General features: G+C 38.1%; 1 protein-coding gene across 3 annotated transcripts in view; it reads right to left on the reverse strand.

Moving 5' to 3' along the window:
- The window catches only part of Phactr2 (phosphatase and actin regulator 2), a 258,646-nt gene that overhangs the window by 181,320 nt on the left and 62,252 nt on the right, over positions 1 to 15,074 (reverse strand). Inside the window, exon 1 of one of the 3 annotated variants that reach the window (XM_074072875.1) lies at positions 5,526 to 6,040. The exons of the other annotated variants lie outside the window; for them this stretch is intronic. Within the exon in view, the coding sequence (XP_073928976.1) occupies positions 5,526 to 5,538 (13 nt within the window). The 5' untranslated portion in view covers positions 5,539 to 6,040. Of the gene's footprint in view, positions 1 to 5,525; positions 6,041 to 15,074 lie in introns of those variants that run through there. 3 annotated transcript variants of the gene reach the window in all.

The following is a 15,074-nucleotide window of genomic DNA, read 5'->3' on the forward strand; positions in this document are numbered from 1 at the left end:
TAACTAGATATCTCCTGGAGAACCTGCAGTTAAAATGCTTTGGAAAATGCTGTGTTTTATATTTCATCTAAGGATCCACAACAAATATTATACAGACAAGGAATTACAGGCTAGTTCTATAAGTATGCGTTTCTTAACGTGCTAACAAAACTGTTGAACACTGTTAACAGTTTCTGTCTATGTGGGGGGATTAATACCCCATGGAATTCATATAAAATGATATAGGATTTAGAAATGTTGGTTATTGATTTCTCTTCTCTTGCCACCAAAATGCATTCTTGTTGGTTTTCCATATCTCTTCCTAAACTTCTTCTTGATTAAGCTATTTGACAAGCATTCATCTTTTATTTTGCGGCTACCTTGCTGTTATAAAGATGAGTGGTTGCAAAGAAAAAACACTCAGAACAAATTCTAATTATCAGAAAACAAACACAATTTTTGTTTTTGAAACAAAGACTTTGTCCTCCTTCTATATACTCTTGGCCCTGTCTGTCAGTTTATTCTAGGGAGGTCAAAATTATTCTATAATTAGACTGAAAACATAATGCCATTTTTAGAGCACTTTCATATTTTAACATGAACCTATTTTTACTTTTGGCATTTTTTTGTTTTAAAGGATAGCAATTTCTATGAATATATTAGCATTTTGAAAACAAATGCTCCAAAAACCAGATTTATCAAGTATTAATCTTTTGCTTAGAAAAAATATCTTTATATGATTCTAAGGTGCTCTTAAAAATACTTATTAAATGAATCACAAGATGCTGCAATGGGCTTTACAATACATTCAAAACTATATACTATTAACTATTTGTTTCATAGCTAATAAAATATTCGATAATATATACCGGGGGTGATCAAGAGAGTAGGAATGAATTTCTTTGGGGGCCAGTATTGAGGGTTAAACTTGGGTCTCTCACTTGCTAGGCAGGCACTCTACCACTTGAGTCACTCCACCCATTCCTTTCGTTTTGGTTAGTTTTAAGAGAGTTAGCCTGTACGTAAATCCTCTTACTTGCGCTTTTCTGCACAGCTGGGATGGCAGGAGCACAACACCACATCCAGTCATTGGTTGAGGTAGGGGTCTTGCAAACTGTTTGTCCTGTTTGTCCTAGAACCATGGTCTTCCCAATCCCTGCCTCCCAGATATCTAGGATGACAGACTTGAGCCACTGTGCCCAGCTGAATATCTTTTAATTAGAAAGAAACTCTGTTATTAGGTTTTTATTCAGTTTGTGAGAATAGCGAGCAACATTGCATCCCCCTACATCAAGGTTGATATCCCGCTAACCAAATAATCCCCACATAGATGCATATGGAGTGTATACACATATAAATATCTGTGCACATATTATGTACATATGTATGTGTATGTATGTCTATAACATGTATGCCTTTAAGGAGTATCATGGTTAACAAAGTTACAGATAATAAGACCAAGATATTACCAAAGTAAGGGGTTAAAGGGAAAAGATTAAAACTGCACCAGAGTTTGCAAAGTCACATGTTCTAGGAAGCATCCTCCTTAAAACATTAATTCGCATGAGAAGTGGGAAAACTTCAACCAACATCGTCTGTTGTTTAGAAATGTTGGCATGACTAGGGTAGCTTCTCCTATTGAGGTTGTGAAGCTGCTGGGAATGAAATGTCTTAGGCTTAAGTTTTCTTATGGAACAGCCTGGACTTTAACGAAATTATTTCAGTGCTTAGGGGCATCTTCTCTAGGCTGGTCTTATTTCCAACTGTGAAAAGACAAGCATTTGAAAGTCTCCTTTGTCTTCACCATCCCACTGGGATCTGCCACAGGCTGAGGGAGAGCAATAGCTGTCCTTGGGTTTACTAGGTTGTAATAAATACGAAAGGTATGCAAATTAGAAAAAAAACTTCAAAATGAAGGTAAAAATCCAAGCAAGTTGATTATCGTGGCTTTTCTCAAGTCCATGGTCACTAAAGAATATTGTGTGTGTGTGTGTGTGCGTGCTCTACTGACACATATCAAACTCGCCCTGGATCCCAGCCCCAGTGTGCTGCCACATCAACTTCCAGTTCTAGTCTTGGGACAGTCACCTGACTGCGCTCTGTTCATAACTCCTTGCTTTTCCATGCTATCATCTACACTGCTTCCAGAACCATTCTGCGAGAACATGTATTTATGCATAAAGCAAGCTGCTTCAATGTTTTGGTAGCTCTCTAAATAGCCAGCATGCATGAGTATTCTTATATGCCAGTCATTGTTTTACCTTCTTTTCACAGGTCGTCTTTCTTTTTCTTCATAACTATCCTATGAGCTGGGTACAATTGCTGCCACCACTTGCAGATGAGAAATTAGTTCATGAGTTCATGGTCACTGGGGCTTGCAGCCAGCAGAGCCAGCATTCACTTAAGGTGATTAGGTGCTCTGACTACTCCATTGAAAACCTTCCTCAATCTGCCTCCAAATTACCTTCCAGTCTCTTTTGGCAAGGAGGTATTGGACTGTGGACTTCTTAGGTTCAGTGACTGTACATCAAGGGTCAACAGCCTTTGAACCACTGGGATAGAAGCAAGGTAAAGACACAGGGGTTCCCAGCAGCTGCCACCTCCTCTCCAAATGTCACCATCTCTATGACCCACAAACACAGTGACCGAAATTTTGATTTCAAGCAAGGAAAAACAAGTTTAATAAATGCTGCAGAACTTTTTATAGTACTGGCCCTACAGAATATGGAATGACATTTCAAACATTGTGTTTCAGATAATTGTGTTTCACATCACCAGTCAACAAGTCAACAAGGCCTTAGCATCTCTTCTCACAGCTCATTCAAGAGGACTACTTGGTGAACATCAGGTGAGAAGTAGCAGAGGGACACAGAGGCACGGGCAGAATGACTTGGTTTGTAATTCTGGTTACAGGTTTATAATTATAAAGGACCTCTATGTGAATTGTTATATAACTTATAAAAAGAAACAGCCATAGGAAAAAGAAGAAAAGGTTAGGTATTGCTGAAATTGCCCTGACATATTCTACACACAGTTTGATAAATATTTTATTGTTATTCCAGGAAAAGCTTTTAAAGGAAGATCTAAGCCAGCAATTGTGGGGAAAGTGTATCTCCTTCTCCAAGACAGTGGGAATGTCATCTCTTGGCTTCTCAGGGCAGACTGGATGGATCCACAAAGGTGTGTCTCCTAAAATATACACATCCCACTGAAAAGGACAGAGTCCCCAGTGGCTCCTCTTTCCTTATTTAACAAAAGAAACCACATCCAATTATCTCAGATGCGGCACTCTGAGTGATTTGAATAAATTAAAGGTGTTCAGCTTGATGGGCCCTTGTTCTGTCTCTGCCTAACAATTATCCAAACCTCCACGTGGGAAGCCTTGCTGGGAGGAGGCCTGGCTCCTGGTCCAATTGTCAGGACTGGTGCTCAGCTTTAAACAATGGTGCTCATATCCACCACCTAACCCATTTGTGATTAAAAAAATGTAGGCAAATATTCAACATCATTATTTTATTTAAATCAAATTAGAGAAAAGGCAGTGTTCCAAGTTAACTGGGCCACTGGTATAATATTAAAAGATATTTCAGGTTTGGGGAATTTGGGGCTACTTACCAGTTCATCTTGAATGCAATATGTTAAGGGGCATGTGTGTGTGTGTGTAATGGATATTTACATTTCCCTCCTGGCAGAGAGGTACTCAGATAAACAACAAGTGACCTTGCAAAGTGATCACTAATGGTTAATTACAAGCCATAATAAGAAAGATGTTATTTCTGAACTATTCAAATAATACAACTTATAAGCCTGTCATTCTGTTCAAAGGTATACATGCCTATATTCGGGGTTACCCCTAAAATTGAAAATAATATAGAAATTACTGCCACTCTACATAGTATATAAGTATTCTTAAAACTGGTCAGGAGCAGAAGTATTTTGTTAATGGCATTTAATAGAATCAACAAATGTAGCTATGAATTTTGCCAACACTTATCCCCCAAACTTACAGTTAGCTAAAACAGAAATAATAACCCTTTGCATTTTTGAAGCCTACAAAAAGACTGCTATGGTACACTGTCTCTTGCCTTTTCTTAAATGGCCTTTAAATAAATATATGAGTCAGTTAAGAAAGACATTTGCTTGAATAAAAGTGATAATTCTTCCAGGACATCAGTATAATTAATTGTGGGTGGCAGAAGTTTCAAGTGATGCTAAATTAGGTATGCTAGTTTATTTATTTATTTATTTATTACTAACGCTACTGATGTAATTAGAGAAGGTTTCAGTTGATCTTCAAATTGTGCCTTGTCATAGACAGGTCCCATACCTACCAGCTGTTATGATTAGAATGCAGGTATAATGCATATATGTGAACCCAGACTTTTCCTCCTACTATTACTACTACACACACGTACACACACACACTCCCCTCCTACCTGTTTTACCTCTTCCATTATCCTAGATTTTTTCATCCCTAATATTATACTGTTCTGATTTGTTACAGTACCTTCAATGTCAAAGGCAAAATGATTCTATTCATAGAGTTTTGTTTCTGGTAAGCTACATCATCAAATAATACAAAGCATGCTACCTTCAATATCTCTGCCTGCCTAGACTCCAGTTAAAAATTCCTAACAAATATATTTTTATCACCAATGGGTGGTCTTGGGTGTTGAATACTTAAATGATGTATCCCCTTAGGAGAGCCACCAGGGTTCCAGGCACTGGAGGGCACCACTGCAGTTGAGACCAGTCAAAAAACTGAACTAATGAGTCAGGAGACAGAATCCCAAACACAGCAGGGAGAATTCTGCGCCAAGGACCGATAACACCAAATTGGGGAGCAATCCCACAGTGCACAGCCTCTGAAAGTTCAATACAGCAGAGAGAAAAGAAAAAGTTCCACCTGAGAAGTAATCGCAGGCTAAGCATTACAATTAATCAATTAAAAATTAATAAACTAAAATACTTCTCCAGTCACGTGTGTCTAGCTGTCAAGTAAAGAGGTTAAAAACAAATACATTCTTAAAGGTCATGACTGATCACTCATATCTGTCCTTTGAAATTAAAATATCAGAGCACATTAAAACATGTTTGACCCTGCATCCTAATGAGGATAAAAGCACCAGACCAAACAATTCTTATCTATTGCATGGAGCATATTGGAATATATTTTAAAAATTTCCTCAGCTCATTAGCATAAACTCCTCTTCTACCTTTCATTAGCTCTCAGTAATAGTTTTGCCGTTAACTATATGCAATTTCACCCACTGTACCGAGCACAAAAGGATCAAACACCACACTTCCTGCACCCCAAATAAAACTGCAGTGTGCTCTCCAAAAGATAATCTGCATTCCTAAACTTCAAAGCCAACGCTAATCGCCTGGTGGACCATGCTTGCACCAGGGTTAACATATTCCAAGCCTCCCAGTCTTGAACAGTAAAGTGCAGACGCAAGCAACAACTAGGCAAAAGCCTCCTGCAGCAAAGGATGCAGACTGAGAAGGAAGCCAGCAGAGGAAGAATTCCGGCTGGCTTTACCTACCTGCGTTGTCCATGTCTTAGGAGTGGCGAGCAGCCGGGAAGCCCTGGTTCTTCTGGCTAACGAACCACCCTGCCCTTCTGCTAGTTATCAACTCTTGCTGGCACACACAGCATACTTCATGCACTGTCTGCAGGAGCCACCGCCAGGAAATTTATATCTCCAAGGATGACAAACAGCCATTAGCTCCATTACAGGCTGATTAAGAGAGACTGAGCCTATCAAGTGGGTACTTGAATTCCCTGGGGTTTCCACCTCTGTTCTAAGCAAAGGAGGAAAAAAAAAGAAAGAAAGAAAGAAAGAGAGAAAATCACTGCACTGTTGACTGTGTTGCACATTGTAGGGGGAAAAAAAAGTGCACATGCTATGTAAAACCCAGTGATTTCCAAAAGATGCCAGAGCAGCCAGGAGCAGGAAAAGACACAGATAATTAAAAGGTAAAAAGGCATCTCTAAAAATACTACAATAAATTATTTTTCTTTGGGGTTAGTCTACACAGGCTTCAACCTTTATCACTGACATGGCTGAATGACTGGGCAAGTTTTCAATTTAAAATTTTAAAGTGTTTTCATTGTTATTGGGGGAGGGGACAGGGAGCAGCAGATAAAACATTTAAAAATAAAGACTAATATTCTCAGCTCTCTCTACATGTTAAGAAGCTGACATTTTGGTTGTTCTCATCATGATTAGTTTTCCTATTTCTGTTCAGAACTTCTGTCCATCTCTCTAAACAGCAAAACTCAAAGGAATTTCACTAAATGTCACTTATAATATGAGATAATTGTCAGAAGAGGGCAGGGGATTTTGTAGTATGATACAATCTGCAACCATCTAAGTAATAGAAACCCAAGGATTGAGAAAAAGAGATCAACTAAGACAGGAAAAGCCATTTCATTTCTTTTCTTTAATCTGGCTATGTAAACATGACCCTCAACACTGCTTAGGATATCACGGCACAGGGCCGAGCAGAGTGCTGACGAAATCACATGCCAGCCTTGGGGCTGGCATCGTATTAGATTCTGGGGACAACACAATTCTGTTTTCTGCCTTTTCTCAGATATAGGAAAAAAGATTTACAATGACCTCATTTGACCTACAGTACAATGAATCCACAGTATAAAGAGACCTACAGAATTTTAATTTTGATAAGTTTAAAAAAATTCATAGTGTTATCATACCCCACTGTTGCTAAATTCTAACAGCAGGTTGTTTATTAAGCATTTTTTATGCCACTGGAATTCCTAGTGATGAACCACTTGCAAATAATTTATAACCTAGTCTTCCACTGCAACAGCTTCTGAGATAAAATATCTTTGTTTTTAATGTAACTTCAGGTTTTTCTATAGATATGAGGTTCTTCATGGCTTAGACAAAAATACTTCATTTATGTTATCAGTATTAGCTCAGAAATGTTTTCCTCAAAGAAAAGCTGAATTTCTTAGTGATTCTGCCCTGACACTTTTATCTCTATTATTTTAATACTGTCACATGATATTAAGGATCACCCCAGGGATGTAAAAAATTCTTTATATTAATAAAATTGCTTGGATGCCAAAAGATTGAAATCTCTGTGGCTTCCACACCTCATCTATATGCCCTGATTAAGACCTGCCAACTACCTAGAGTGAGTGTTATCAGCACAAAATCTAGGGCAAACTATTTTTGAGGGAAAAAAGAAAAAAGAGGAATCAACAGGGAAATAAGATAGATCTATCATCAAGTGTGAGGCCTTGATAAAGAGTAGTTAACAACCACCATCAAATTGAAATGCACATTGCCCAGCACAAATATATTTATATTAGCTTTGTCTACAGTTCAAAATTCAAGTCTCAGTCATTTTTATTGAAACAGTTAGTCCCCAAATGACAAATGGATTATACTTTGTTGGTCATTTCAAACAACTTTTTCTCATAAATACTGACTAGATATCTAAGAACAGCCCAAAATAAACACTACTTGATGTGATTTATCTAAAATGTACATACTCCTCAACCCAATTCTAAAATCCACATACTCCTCAACCCAATTCTAAAATCCAGAAAGTTCTGAAAGATACTTTTTGCTGTTATTTAAGTTAGGCTTGAAAATACATTTTGAATACCAATCTAACTTGAAAGAAAAGTCATGTTTTGCTAATACAGGGGATAAATCAATTTGGGTTATAATACATATATACATGGAAATGTCACAATGAGACTCCCCATATAACTATCTTAAACAAACAAAAATGTCTTTTTTGAAAAATGGAGAACATGAAGGTAAAACAGGTCCTTTCTGAGAGTTGGTATCAGTGGGAAGGGAGAGGATATAGGGGAAGGGTGTAAGAGGGCAAATATAGTGAAAATATAATGTATTCATGTATGAAAATGAAAAAAATGAGACCTATTGAAACTATTCCAGGAATAGGAATAGTTTCCAGGAAAGGAGAATGATGGAGGAGGTGAATTCAACTATGATAAATTGTAAGAACTTTTGTAAATGTCACCAAGTACCCCCAGTACAAAAATAAAAAATCTCTGCTCAGACTCTGCTGGAACTGGTGTACAACATGTGGTGCCTGCATTGTATTACCTTTCCAAAATGGTGCTGGGGTTATGGGCGTGTGCCACCATGCCTGGCCCATCATCTGGATATTTTTTTTGGTGGTACTGAGGTTTGAATTAGGGCCTTATTCTTGCTAGGCAAAGGCTTTATCACTTGAGCCACACACTCTCAGTCCCATCAGGGAACTGAGATTTTAAAAACAGTGTTTGGACAGGGTTGGTTGTAAGATGTTGGCCAAAATAGAAGAAAACATTTGCAAACTACACATCTGACAAGGGGTTAATACCCAGAATACATAAAGAACTGAAAAAACTCAATAGCAAAAAAACCCCTGATCTTAAAATGGGCAAAAGACTGAGTAGACGTTTCTCAAAAGACCACAGAGGAATGGCCAACAGGTATATGAAAAGAAATGCTCAACATTGCTACTCATCAGAGGAATGCAAATCCAAACCACAACGAGCTATCACCTATTCCAGTTAGAATAGCTATTGCCAAAAAGACAAAAGGTAAGTGTTGGCAGGACTGAAGGAAAGAGAACTCTGTACTGTTAGAGGGAATGTAAATTAGCAGACATTATGGAAAACAGTAAGGAAGCACCACAAAAAATAAAAATAGAACTATGATATGATTCAGCAATCCTACCACTGAGTGTGTACCCCAAGGAAACGGAACCAGTACGTTGGAGATGTCTGCACAGCCATGTTCACTGCAGCATTGTTCAGAATAGCCAAGAAGTGGTACCAACCTAGATCTTCAACAATAGACGAATGAATAAGGAAAATGTGGCGTATATACACAACAGAATATATTCACACATAAAAGGATGAAATCCTGCTGTTTTCAACAACATTGATGTACCCAGAAGACATTATGCTAAGTGAAGTAAGTCAGGTACAAGGACCATATGGTATCACTCATTTGTGGAATCTAAGAAAGTTGTCCTCATAGAAGCAGAGACTACAACAATGGTTACCACAGACTAGGAAGAGGAGGGGCAAAGGTGAGAGGCTGGTCAACAAGTACAAAGTCATTATTAGGAAGGATAAATTCTGGTGTGCCGTGACACGGAAGTACTGTATGTTTCAAAATAGCGAACAGAGAGAAATTTGAATGTTCTCACCACAAAAAAATGAATATGCTAATTAACCTGATGTTATAAAAACAGTACATTGTACCCCATGCACATGTACAATTATTTGTTAATTAAAAGTTTTTATGCTAAATTAAATTATTTATTTTTTGATTTTACAACAACAAAAAACAAAAACAAAAGATGTTTGTAACTCCAGGCTGGCGAGGCAGAGGTAGTAACCCCAAAGTCCAGTGATGCCCTATGATGTCAAAAGTATCATGTCTTTCTTCAAAACACCCTTTAAACAACTGTCTCTCAATTTCAAAGAAAATGTCTTGACACCCTACAAAAATTCTGTGGATTTCATCTAGTACTGGGGATTGAACTCAGGGCTTGCACATGCTAGGCAAGTGCTCTACCACACCCCAGCCCTTTGCAACTCTTCTTAATTTCCTAATAGATGCTCTCACTGCTTGGGGGGACAGGAAAGAGCTGATGAGAATAATGCTCTGCCTTTTTTGTCATGGTGGACATTGATCTATACCAGGTCCTCATGAATGCTAGACAAGCTCTCTGCCACTGAGTCACACCCCCCAACCTATGTTCTGCTTTTTCTGACAGAAAATTGTTATCTCAGGGGGACTCAGGGCAGTTCAAATGCATTGTTGTGGACAACAAGAGCCAGACACACTTTCCCAAGGGGCACGGCACGGCGATTCCAGAATCAAAGCTAAAAGCACCATGGTTTGCCTTTCAGTGAGCATGTGGGATCTTTTCCCACAAAGTCAGACTCTTCCCTAGGACTGAAAAATGAAGAGAACAAATTTCTCAAGGAATTCTATTGCTGGGCCCAACAGAGTTCTTGGGGACTTCGATCAGCCTAGCTGGCCTCCTTGACCTTTTCACTTTCTGATTCATCCAAAGACATAAAAAGTGCTGGAATATTAACTTCCCATGAGAAAACTTACTCCCGGTTCCTTTAGGAACAGATCCTACTGGAAATATGTTCTGAAAGTATTTTGGCCACTCCTTTTCCAAAACAGTTATTGGACTGAGATAGGTTTGATAGCAAAGAACTTGGATTTATAACTCTCCTAAGTAAAAATGAAATCCCCGAACTATTAACAATGACAATAATAACAAAAGTGCACAGGAGAAAGTTTTGCTACAGCTAGTCTTTCCAGGAAGATCTGGGAAAATAAAAATGAGACCTTTATTTAATGTTCTATGATCTGGGCTTTAGGATGGTAATTAATTAGCATGGCTCTATGTTAGATTATCCCTAAACATTCTCCTTTTGAGATTTCTCTTCTGTTGTAGAATATGGAGAGGTTGGTGAACCCATAACTGGATGCCTGCAATGATAGGTAAATATTGCATAGGCAAGCCACAGCTGGGCTCAAAAAGCTAGACAATCATTCCCATGAGTTAGAAAGGAGCCGCCCGAAGCTCAGTTCAGCCAGTGGAAGCCTGCTGTGCTCAGGTGCAAAAGCAGACAGTAGCTGGAGGCCAGAGACTTTCCTGCTGGGATGGTAGGTTTAAAGACAGCATAAGAGAAAGGAGGGGACGTTAGCCAGGTTCTGCTTGAATGAGACTGCTTGAATGACTCAAAAAAAGAGATCGTGAAAAAAAAAAAAAAAGCTATGGCGCCAGAGCATTAAAAAGCCAAGATGGGAGGATAAATCCTCTTATCCAGAATTAAATGAACTTTTCATTGGCTTTCTAAACGCTGGATTGGCAGCAGGTTCTCCCAAACATCATTAGAAAACCATACTAGAGGGTCAGAGAGACAAGACAGAGGTGACTTTAGCACCATGAAACTACTAAAGAGGGTAAGAGAAGGAGGGAAACCCCAAACCAGCCGAATCCCAAAATACAGTCATATTCACATCGCTTACTGATGGGACACTGTCAGAGGCATAAGTCACTGTGTGATGTCGTTCTTGTGTGAACATCAAAGACTGTACTCACATACTCCTAGCTGTGTAGGTCTACCACTGGATGTGGTCTACCAGTACAAACAAGAGAGGTGGTAGGCAGGAGGGAGAAGAAGTTGCTGCCACCATCACACATGGTGTTTGACAGTACATTCTAAAATAATAATAAACAGTAGAGTTGAGTAAATACAGAGACCAGTAACATGGTTTTTTATTAACATAATCAACTATTCCGTACGTAATCATGTGGGTAGTACGACAGTGTGTTTGCATCAGCATCACCATGATGTGTGAGGAACACTTTATCCTACCATGTTACAATAGCTACCAAGTCACTGGGTGGTAGGAGTTTTTCAGTTCCATTACAATCCGGTGGGACCACTGTCATATATGTGTCCTGTCATTGATCGAAATCCCATCATTATATAGCACATGACTAAATCTTAAGACTATTAACACTAAAAAAAAAGCAAACAAATAAAATAACCAATGTAACATGATTTCATGTTTCATGGTCATATCCATGTTAGAAGAATCTAGTAAAGATTTTTCAATAAGTATGTCTATCCAAAAGATAAGTGGAACCTATCAAAAAACTAACAGACAAATATGAAATAAAAACAGGTGGATATGAGACAAGATTGGATGGATGTTAAAAATAACTGTGACAAAACTTAGAATGGGGAGGTACCTTCTCATTGTGAACCATGATTGTGACAATAGCACTCACACCCCACCACCCAGCTCTGCTGCACAATCAGAGCAATCTGGCATCTTCTTCATTCCAAATTGCCTGGTTCAGGTCTGGGAACTACAGTGAGGTTTTTCTTGTTTGCATTTCGGGGGTATCTTTGGGAAGTGGGGGGTCTCTGAGAGTGTTTCTATACAGGTACTGTGCTGGTATCTTGTAATGTAACCCTAATAAATTTTTTACTTACTCTGGAAAAAAAAAGGAATGAAAGAGGAATAACATCTAGACCAACATAGACTTTTCATGAGCAATTATAGATGCCAAAAGCAAGATACTCAAAGAAAACTGGTACCTTTACATTTTGGGTTCAGCTATACTACCATTCATCAGCAAAACAATACAAAACATCACTACTGACACAGCCTAAAAATTACTAAAGGGTGTACAGTACTTTAGTAAAATGAAAAGGAAGCCCAGAGAGAATGTATAAGATTTTTTTTAAAAAATCACAATGAGTAAGGAGCTAATAAAATGTATTATTATATTCAAATAACTGTTGGGTATGAGAAAATAATTTCATAGTTAATAAAAACATTTATGAAAAGTCATAAAAACTGGATAAATATGACAAAAAGGGAGAGGAGAAGCAAAGTGTCAAGGGAGGATAGAAATACTTGATGACTTTAGATTTAGATTCTGTTAATAAACAAGTCTCTTTAAAAAGAATAGAAAGAACTATAAGAATAGAAATAACTTGCTTACTTAAACTAATTATCTCTAACATGGATTGAAGATATATATCAAGGGGGTGTGAAGTGATTCACTATTCTGAGGAAAAGAAGATAAGTTAACATTTATTTTTAAGTAAAAGATATGAAAATGGGCTAGAGGTATAGCTCAGTGGTAGAGCACTTGCCTCACATGGGTGAGGCCCTGGGTTCAATCCTCCTCACAAAAATAAATTAAACAAACAAATAGATAATAAAAAAGAAACCACTAAGCTACAGTAATATTTAATATATTGATTTCCTTGGCACCTTCTTTTCTGTATGTTAGACTTAAAACGTGCAGAAAGCAATTTCTTAATTTGGTTGAAAAGTTTTGAAAGGAAGAACTTGTGGGTTTTTTTCAACTCTTTGTTAAAATACAAAGATGCAACACATGCTAGCTTTCAAGAATAGCTGAGGACAACAGAGGAGAAAGCCATTTACTAGCTGAATTTTAACCAGGTGTGAAAGGTTGAGAGGACACAGCCAACTCAGCCAATGATGCAGTTCTTTAACAAGGTGTCTTTTTCAATTCTGTCATTTAAAACACCATGCTCCACAATAAACTCATTAAAAACCAGATCATGAACTTGCTATTTTACGTGTCATGAAATCAAGATTTTAAAAAATTATAATAGTCATTGCCCTCATTATAAAATTAGTAAGTTTTGAAAATAGGAATTATGTCTTATTAATGCAATAAGCTTTTATTTTAAAAAGTATTGCTCATCTCACCTTGAACGTGGCTTTTAAGATGTTTTATTTTTATGATTTGTAATGAACTTGATATACACTAGACAATGTATATAACTTTTAAATTGATATGTATACATATATAGAGAGAGCATGCTGTATTTTCTGGCAAATTACTGCAGTGCTCTAGGTGTCGGCCATTACAGCATAACCTTCTCCCATCAAAGTTCTGTTTGTTCACCTGATTCAGCCCTGTTACATTTTGTTTTTGTTTTTAAGTTGGACCCATTTTACCACTGATGAGGTCTATATATCCTTTTTTTCTGCTGATCAACAAACTCTCAGGCACATTTCCTCTCCTATTTAATCAGCAGCTCACTTTCCTTCCCTCACTCAAGAGGTTAGATCATTCTCACCTTCTGTGAAACCCCTAGCCAACAGGAAGCAGGTGAAACTTTCATTACTCCTCTCCACCACACAAAATATAATTACTACTTAGTTCATACTGACATTAAATAATGTAATTTAAAAAATTCATTGTTTATGTTCCTTGTTATATTTTTTTCTAGGTTTTAGAGGCCAAAAAGATAGCATTCTTCTTATTGACCTATAACAGTAGAAAAGGATACCAAAGGATCTGAGTTAGAATCCCCATTTTACTCACAAACTGGGTATCCTTTGCAAGTTTTTAATGTTGAAAGGCAACTGGCAGCATGACTGATCTCAGCTTTGCCATCTAAGCACTTGATTGACTCACTGGGTTGCCTCAACCATTCCCCTTCTAACCATTCCCTGTGAGCCCCCCAGACAGGATGGCCTGATTTTCAGAAGAGGTGTGCTTTTCATAGGTGTGAACTCCTCTCTCTCATAACGTGATCCGCCAAGGGCTTCCCACAAGCGCTCACCTGACCTTTCCCACCTTACCCTTCCTTTTAGTATAACCCTTAGAATCACCATACAGGAGAAAGCTTATTACTTTTTCTTTTCTTTTCTTTGGAGCTGAGGATCAAACCTAGGGCATCTCACATGCTGAGCAAACACTCTACTGCACAGCCCCCAGCTCAGCAAAGTTGATCTTAAAATAAGTATTTAGTATGTTTTGTCTGGAATACTTCAGACACTTAACTTTTTCATGTCTGTTATGGGTATTGTTATTTTAGTATGAAGAAGACCAATGCCCCTGTGTGCACCATAAGAAGTGAATTCTGAAGTGTAAGTGGGTTTTTAGGTGCCAGCCCACAAGTCTGAGCCCCAGAATTGCACCCTGTGCAAAGCTGTAAGTACCCTACCCCCTAAGAAGGAAGCTCAGGATTGGCTTGGCCCTGCAAAATCATGTCCGCAGAAGCTCTGGCAGTTACAGGGAAATCAGCTCATCAGAGACTTCGACCAGCAGCCTATCCAGACCCAAGAATACCTGCTTCCTTGCATTGAGATACAAGCCTATTTCTAAGTTCCAGGAGATAGCTGCATTTAAAAATTATTTCTGAATGAAGAATAAATTATAAATCTATAAACCAAAGCAGAATGACATATGCTTACCATTACCCATATCAATTTACTTATCACTTCAAGGATTTTTAAAAATAGTTTTCAGGAACTTTACATACACTTTATTAGGACAAATGCTCAAAAAAAATATTGAGTCAGCAGCAATACAATCAGGTCACAGAAATGTAGAGGAAGGCATCTGTCTGACTTGGGCTGAGTAACTGGCAAAAAAAAAAAGTTCTTGGCCAGATCAATCAGCCAAGAGTGTGCCTGGATGAATCGACTGTTATAAAACCAGCAGAGAAAGAAAACTGGTTCCTGGAATCTGCTCCAGGAGTTCCCAGCCTAAACAAGTTT

This window comes from Castor canadensis, chromosome 1 (genome assembly GCF_047511655.1).
Source record: "Castor canadensis chromosome 1, mCasCan1.hap1v2, whole genome shotgun sequence".
Lineage (NCBI taxonomy): Eukaryota > Metazoa > Chordata > Mammalia > Rodentia > Castoridae > Castor > Castor canadensis.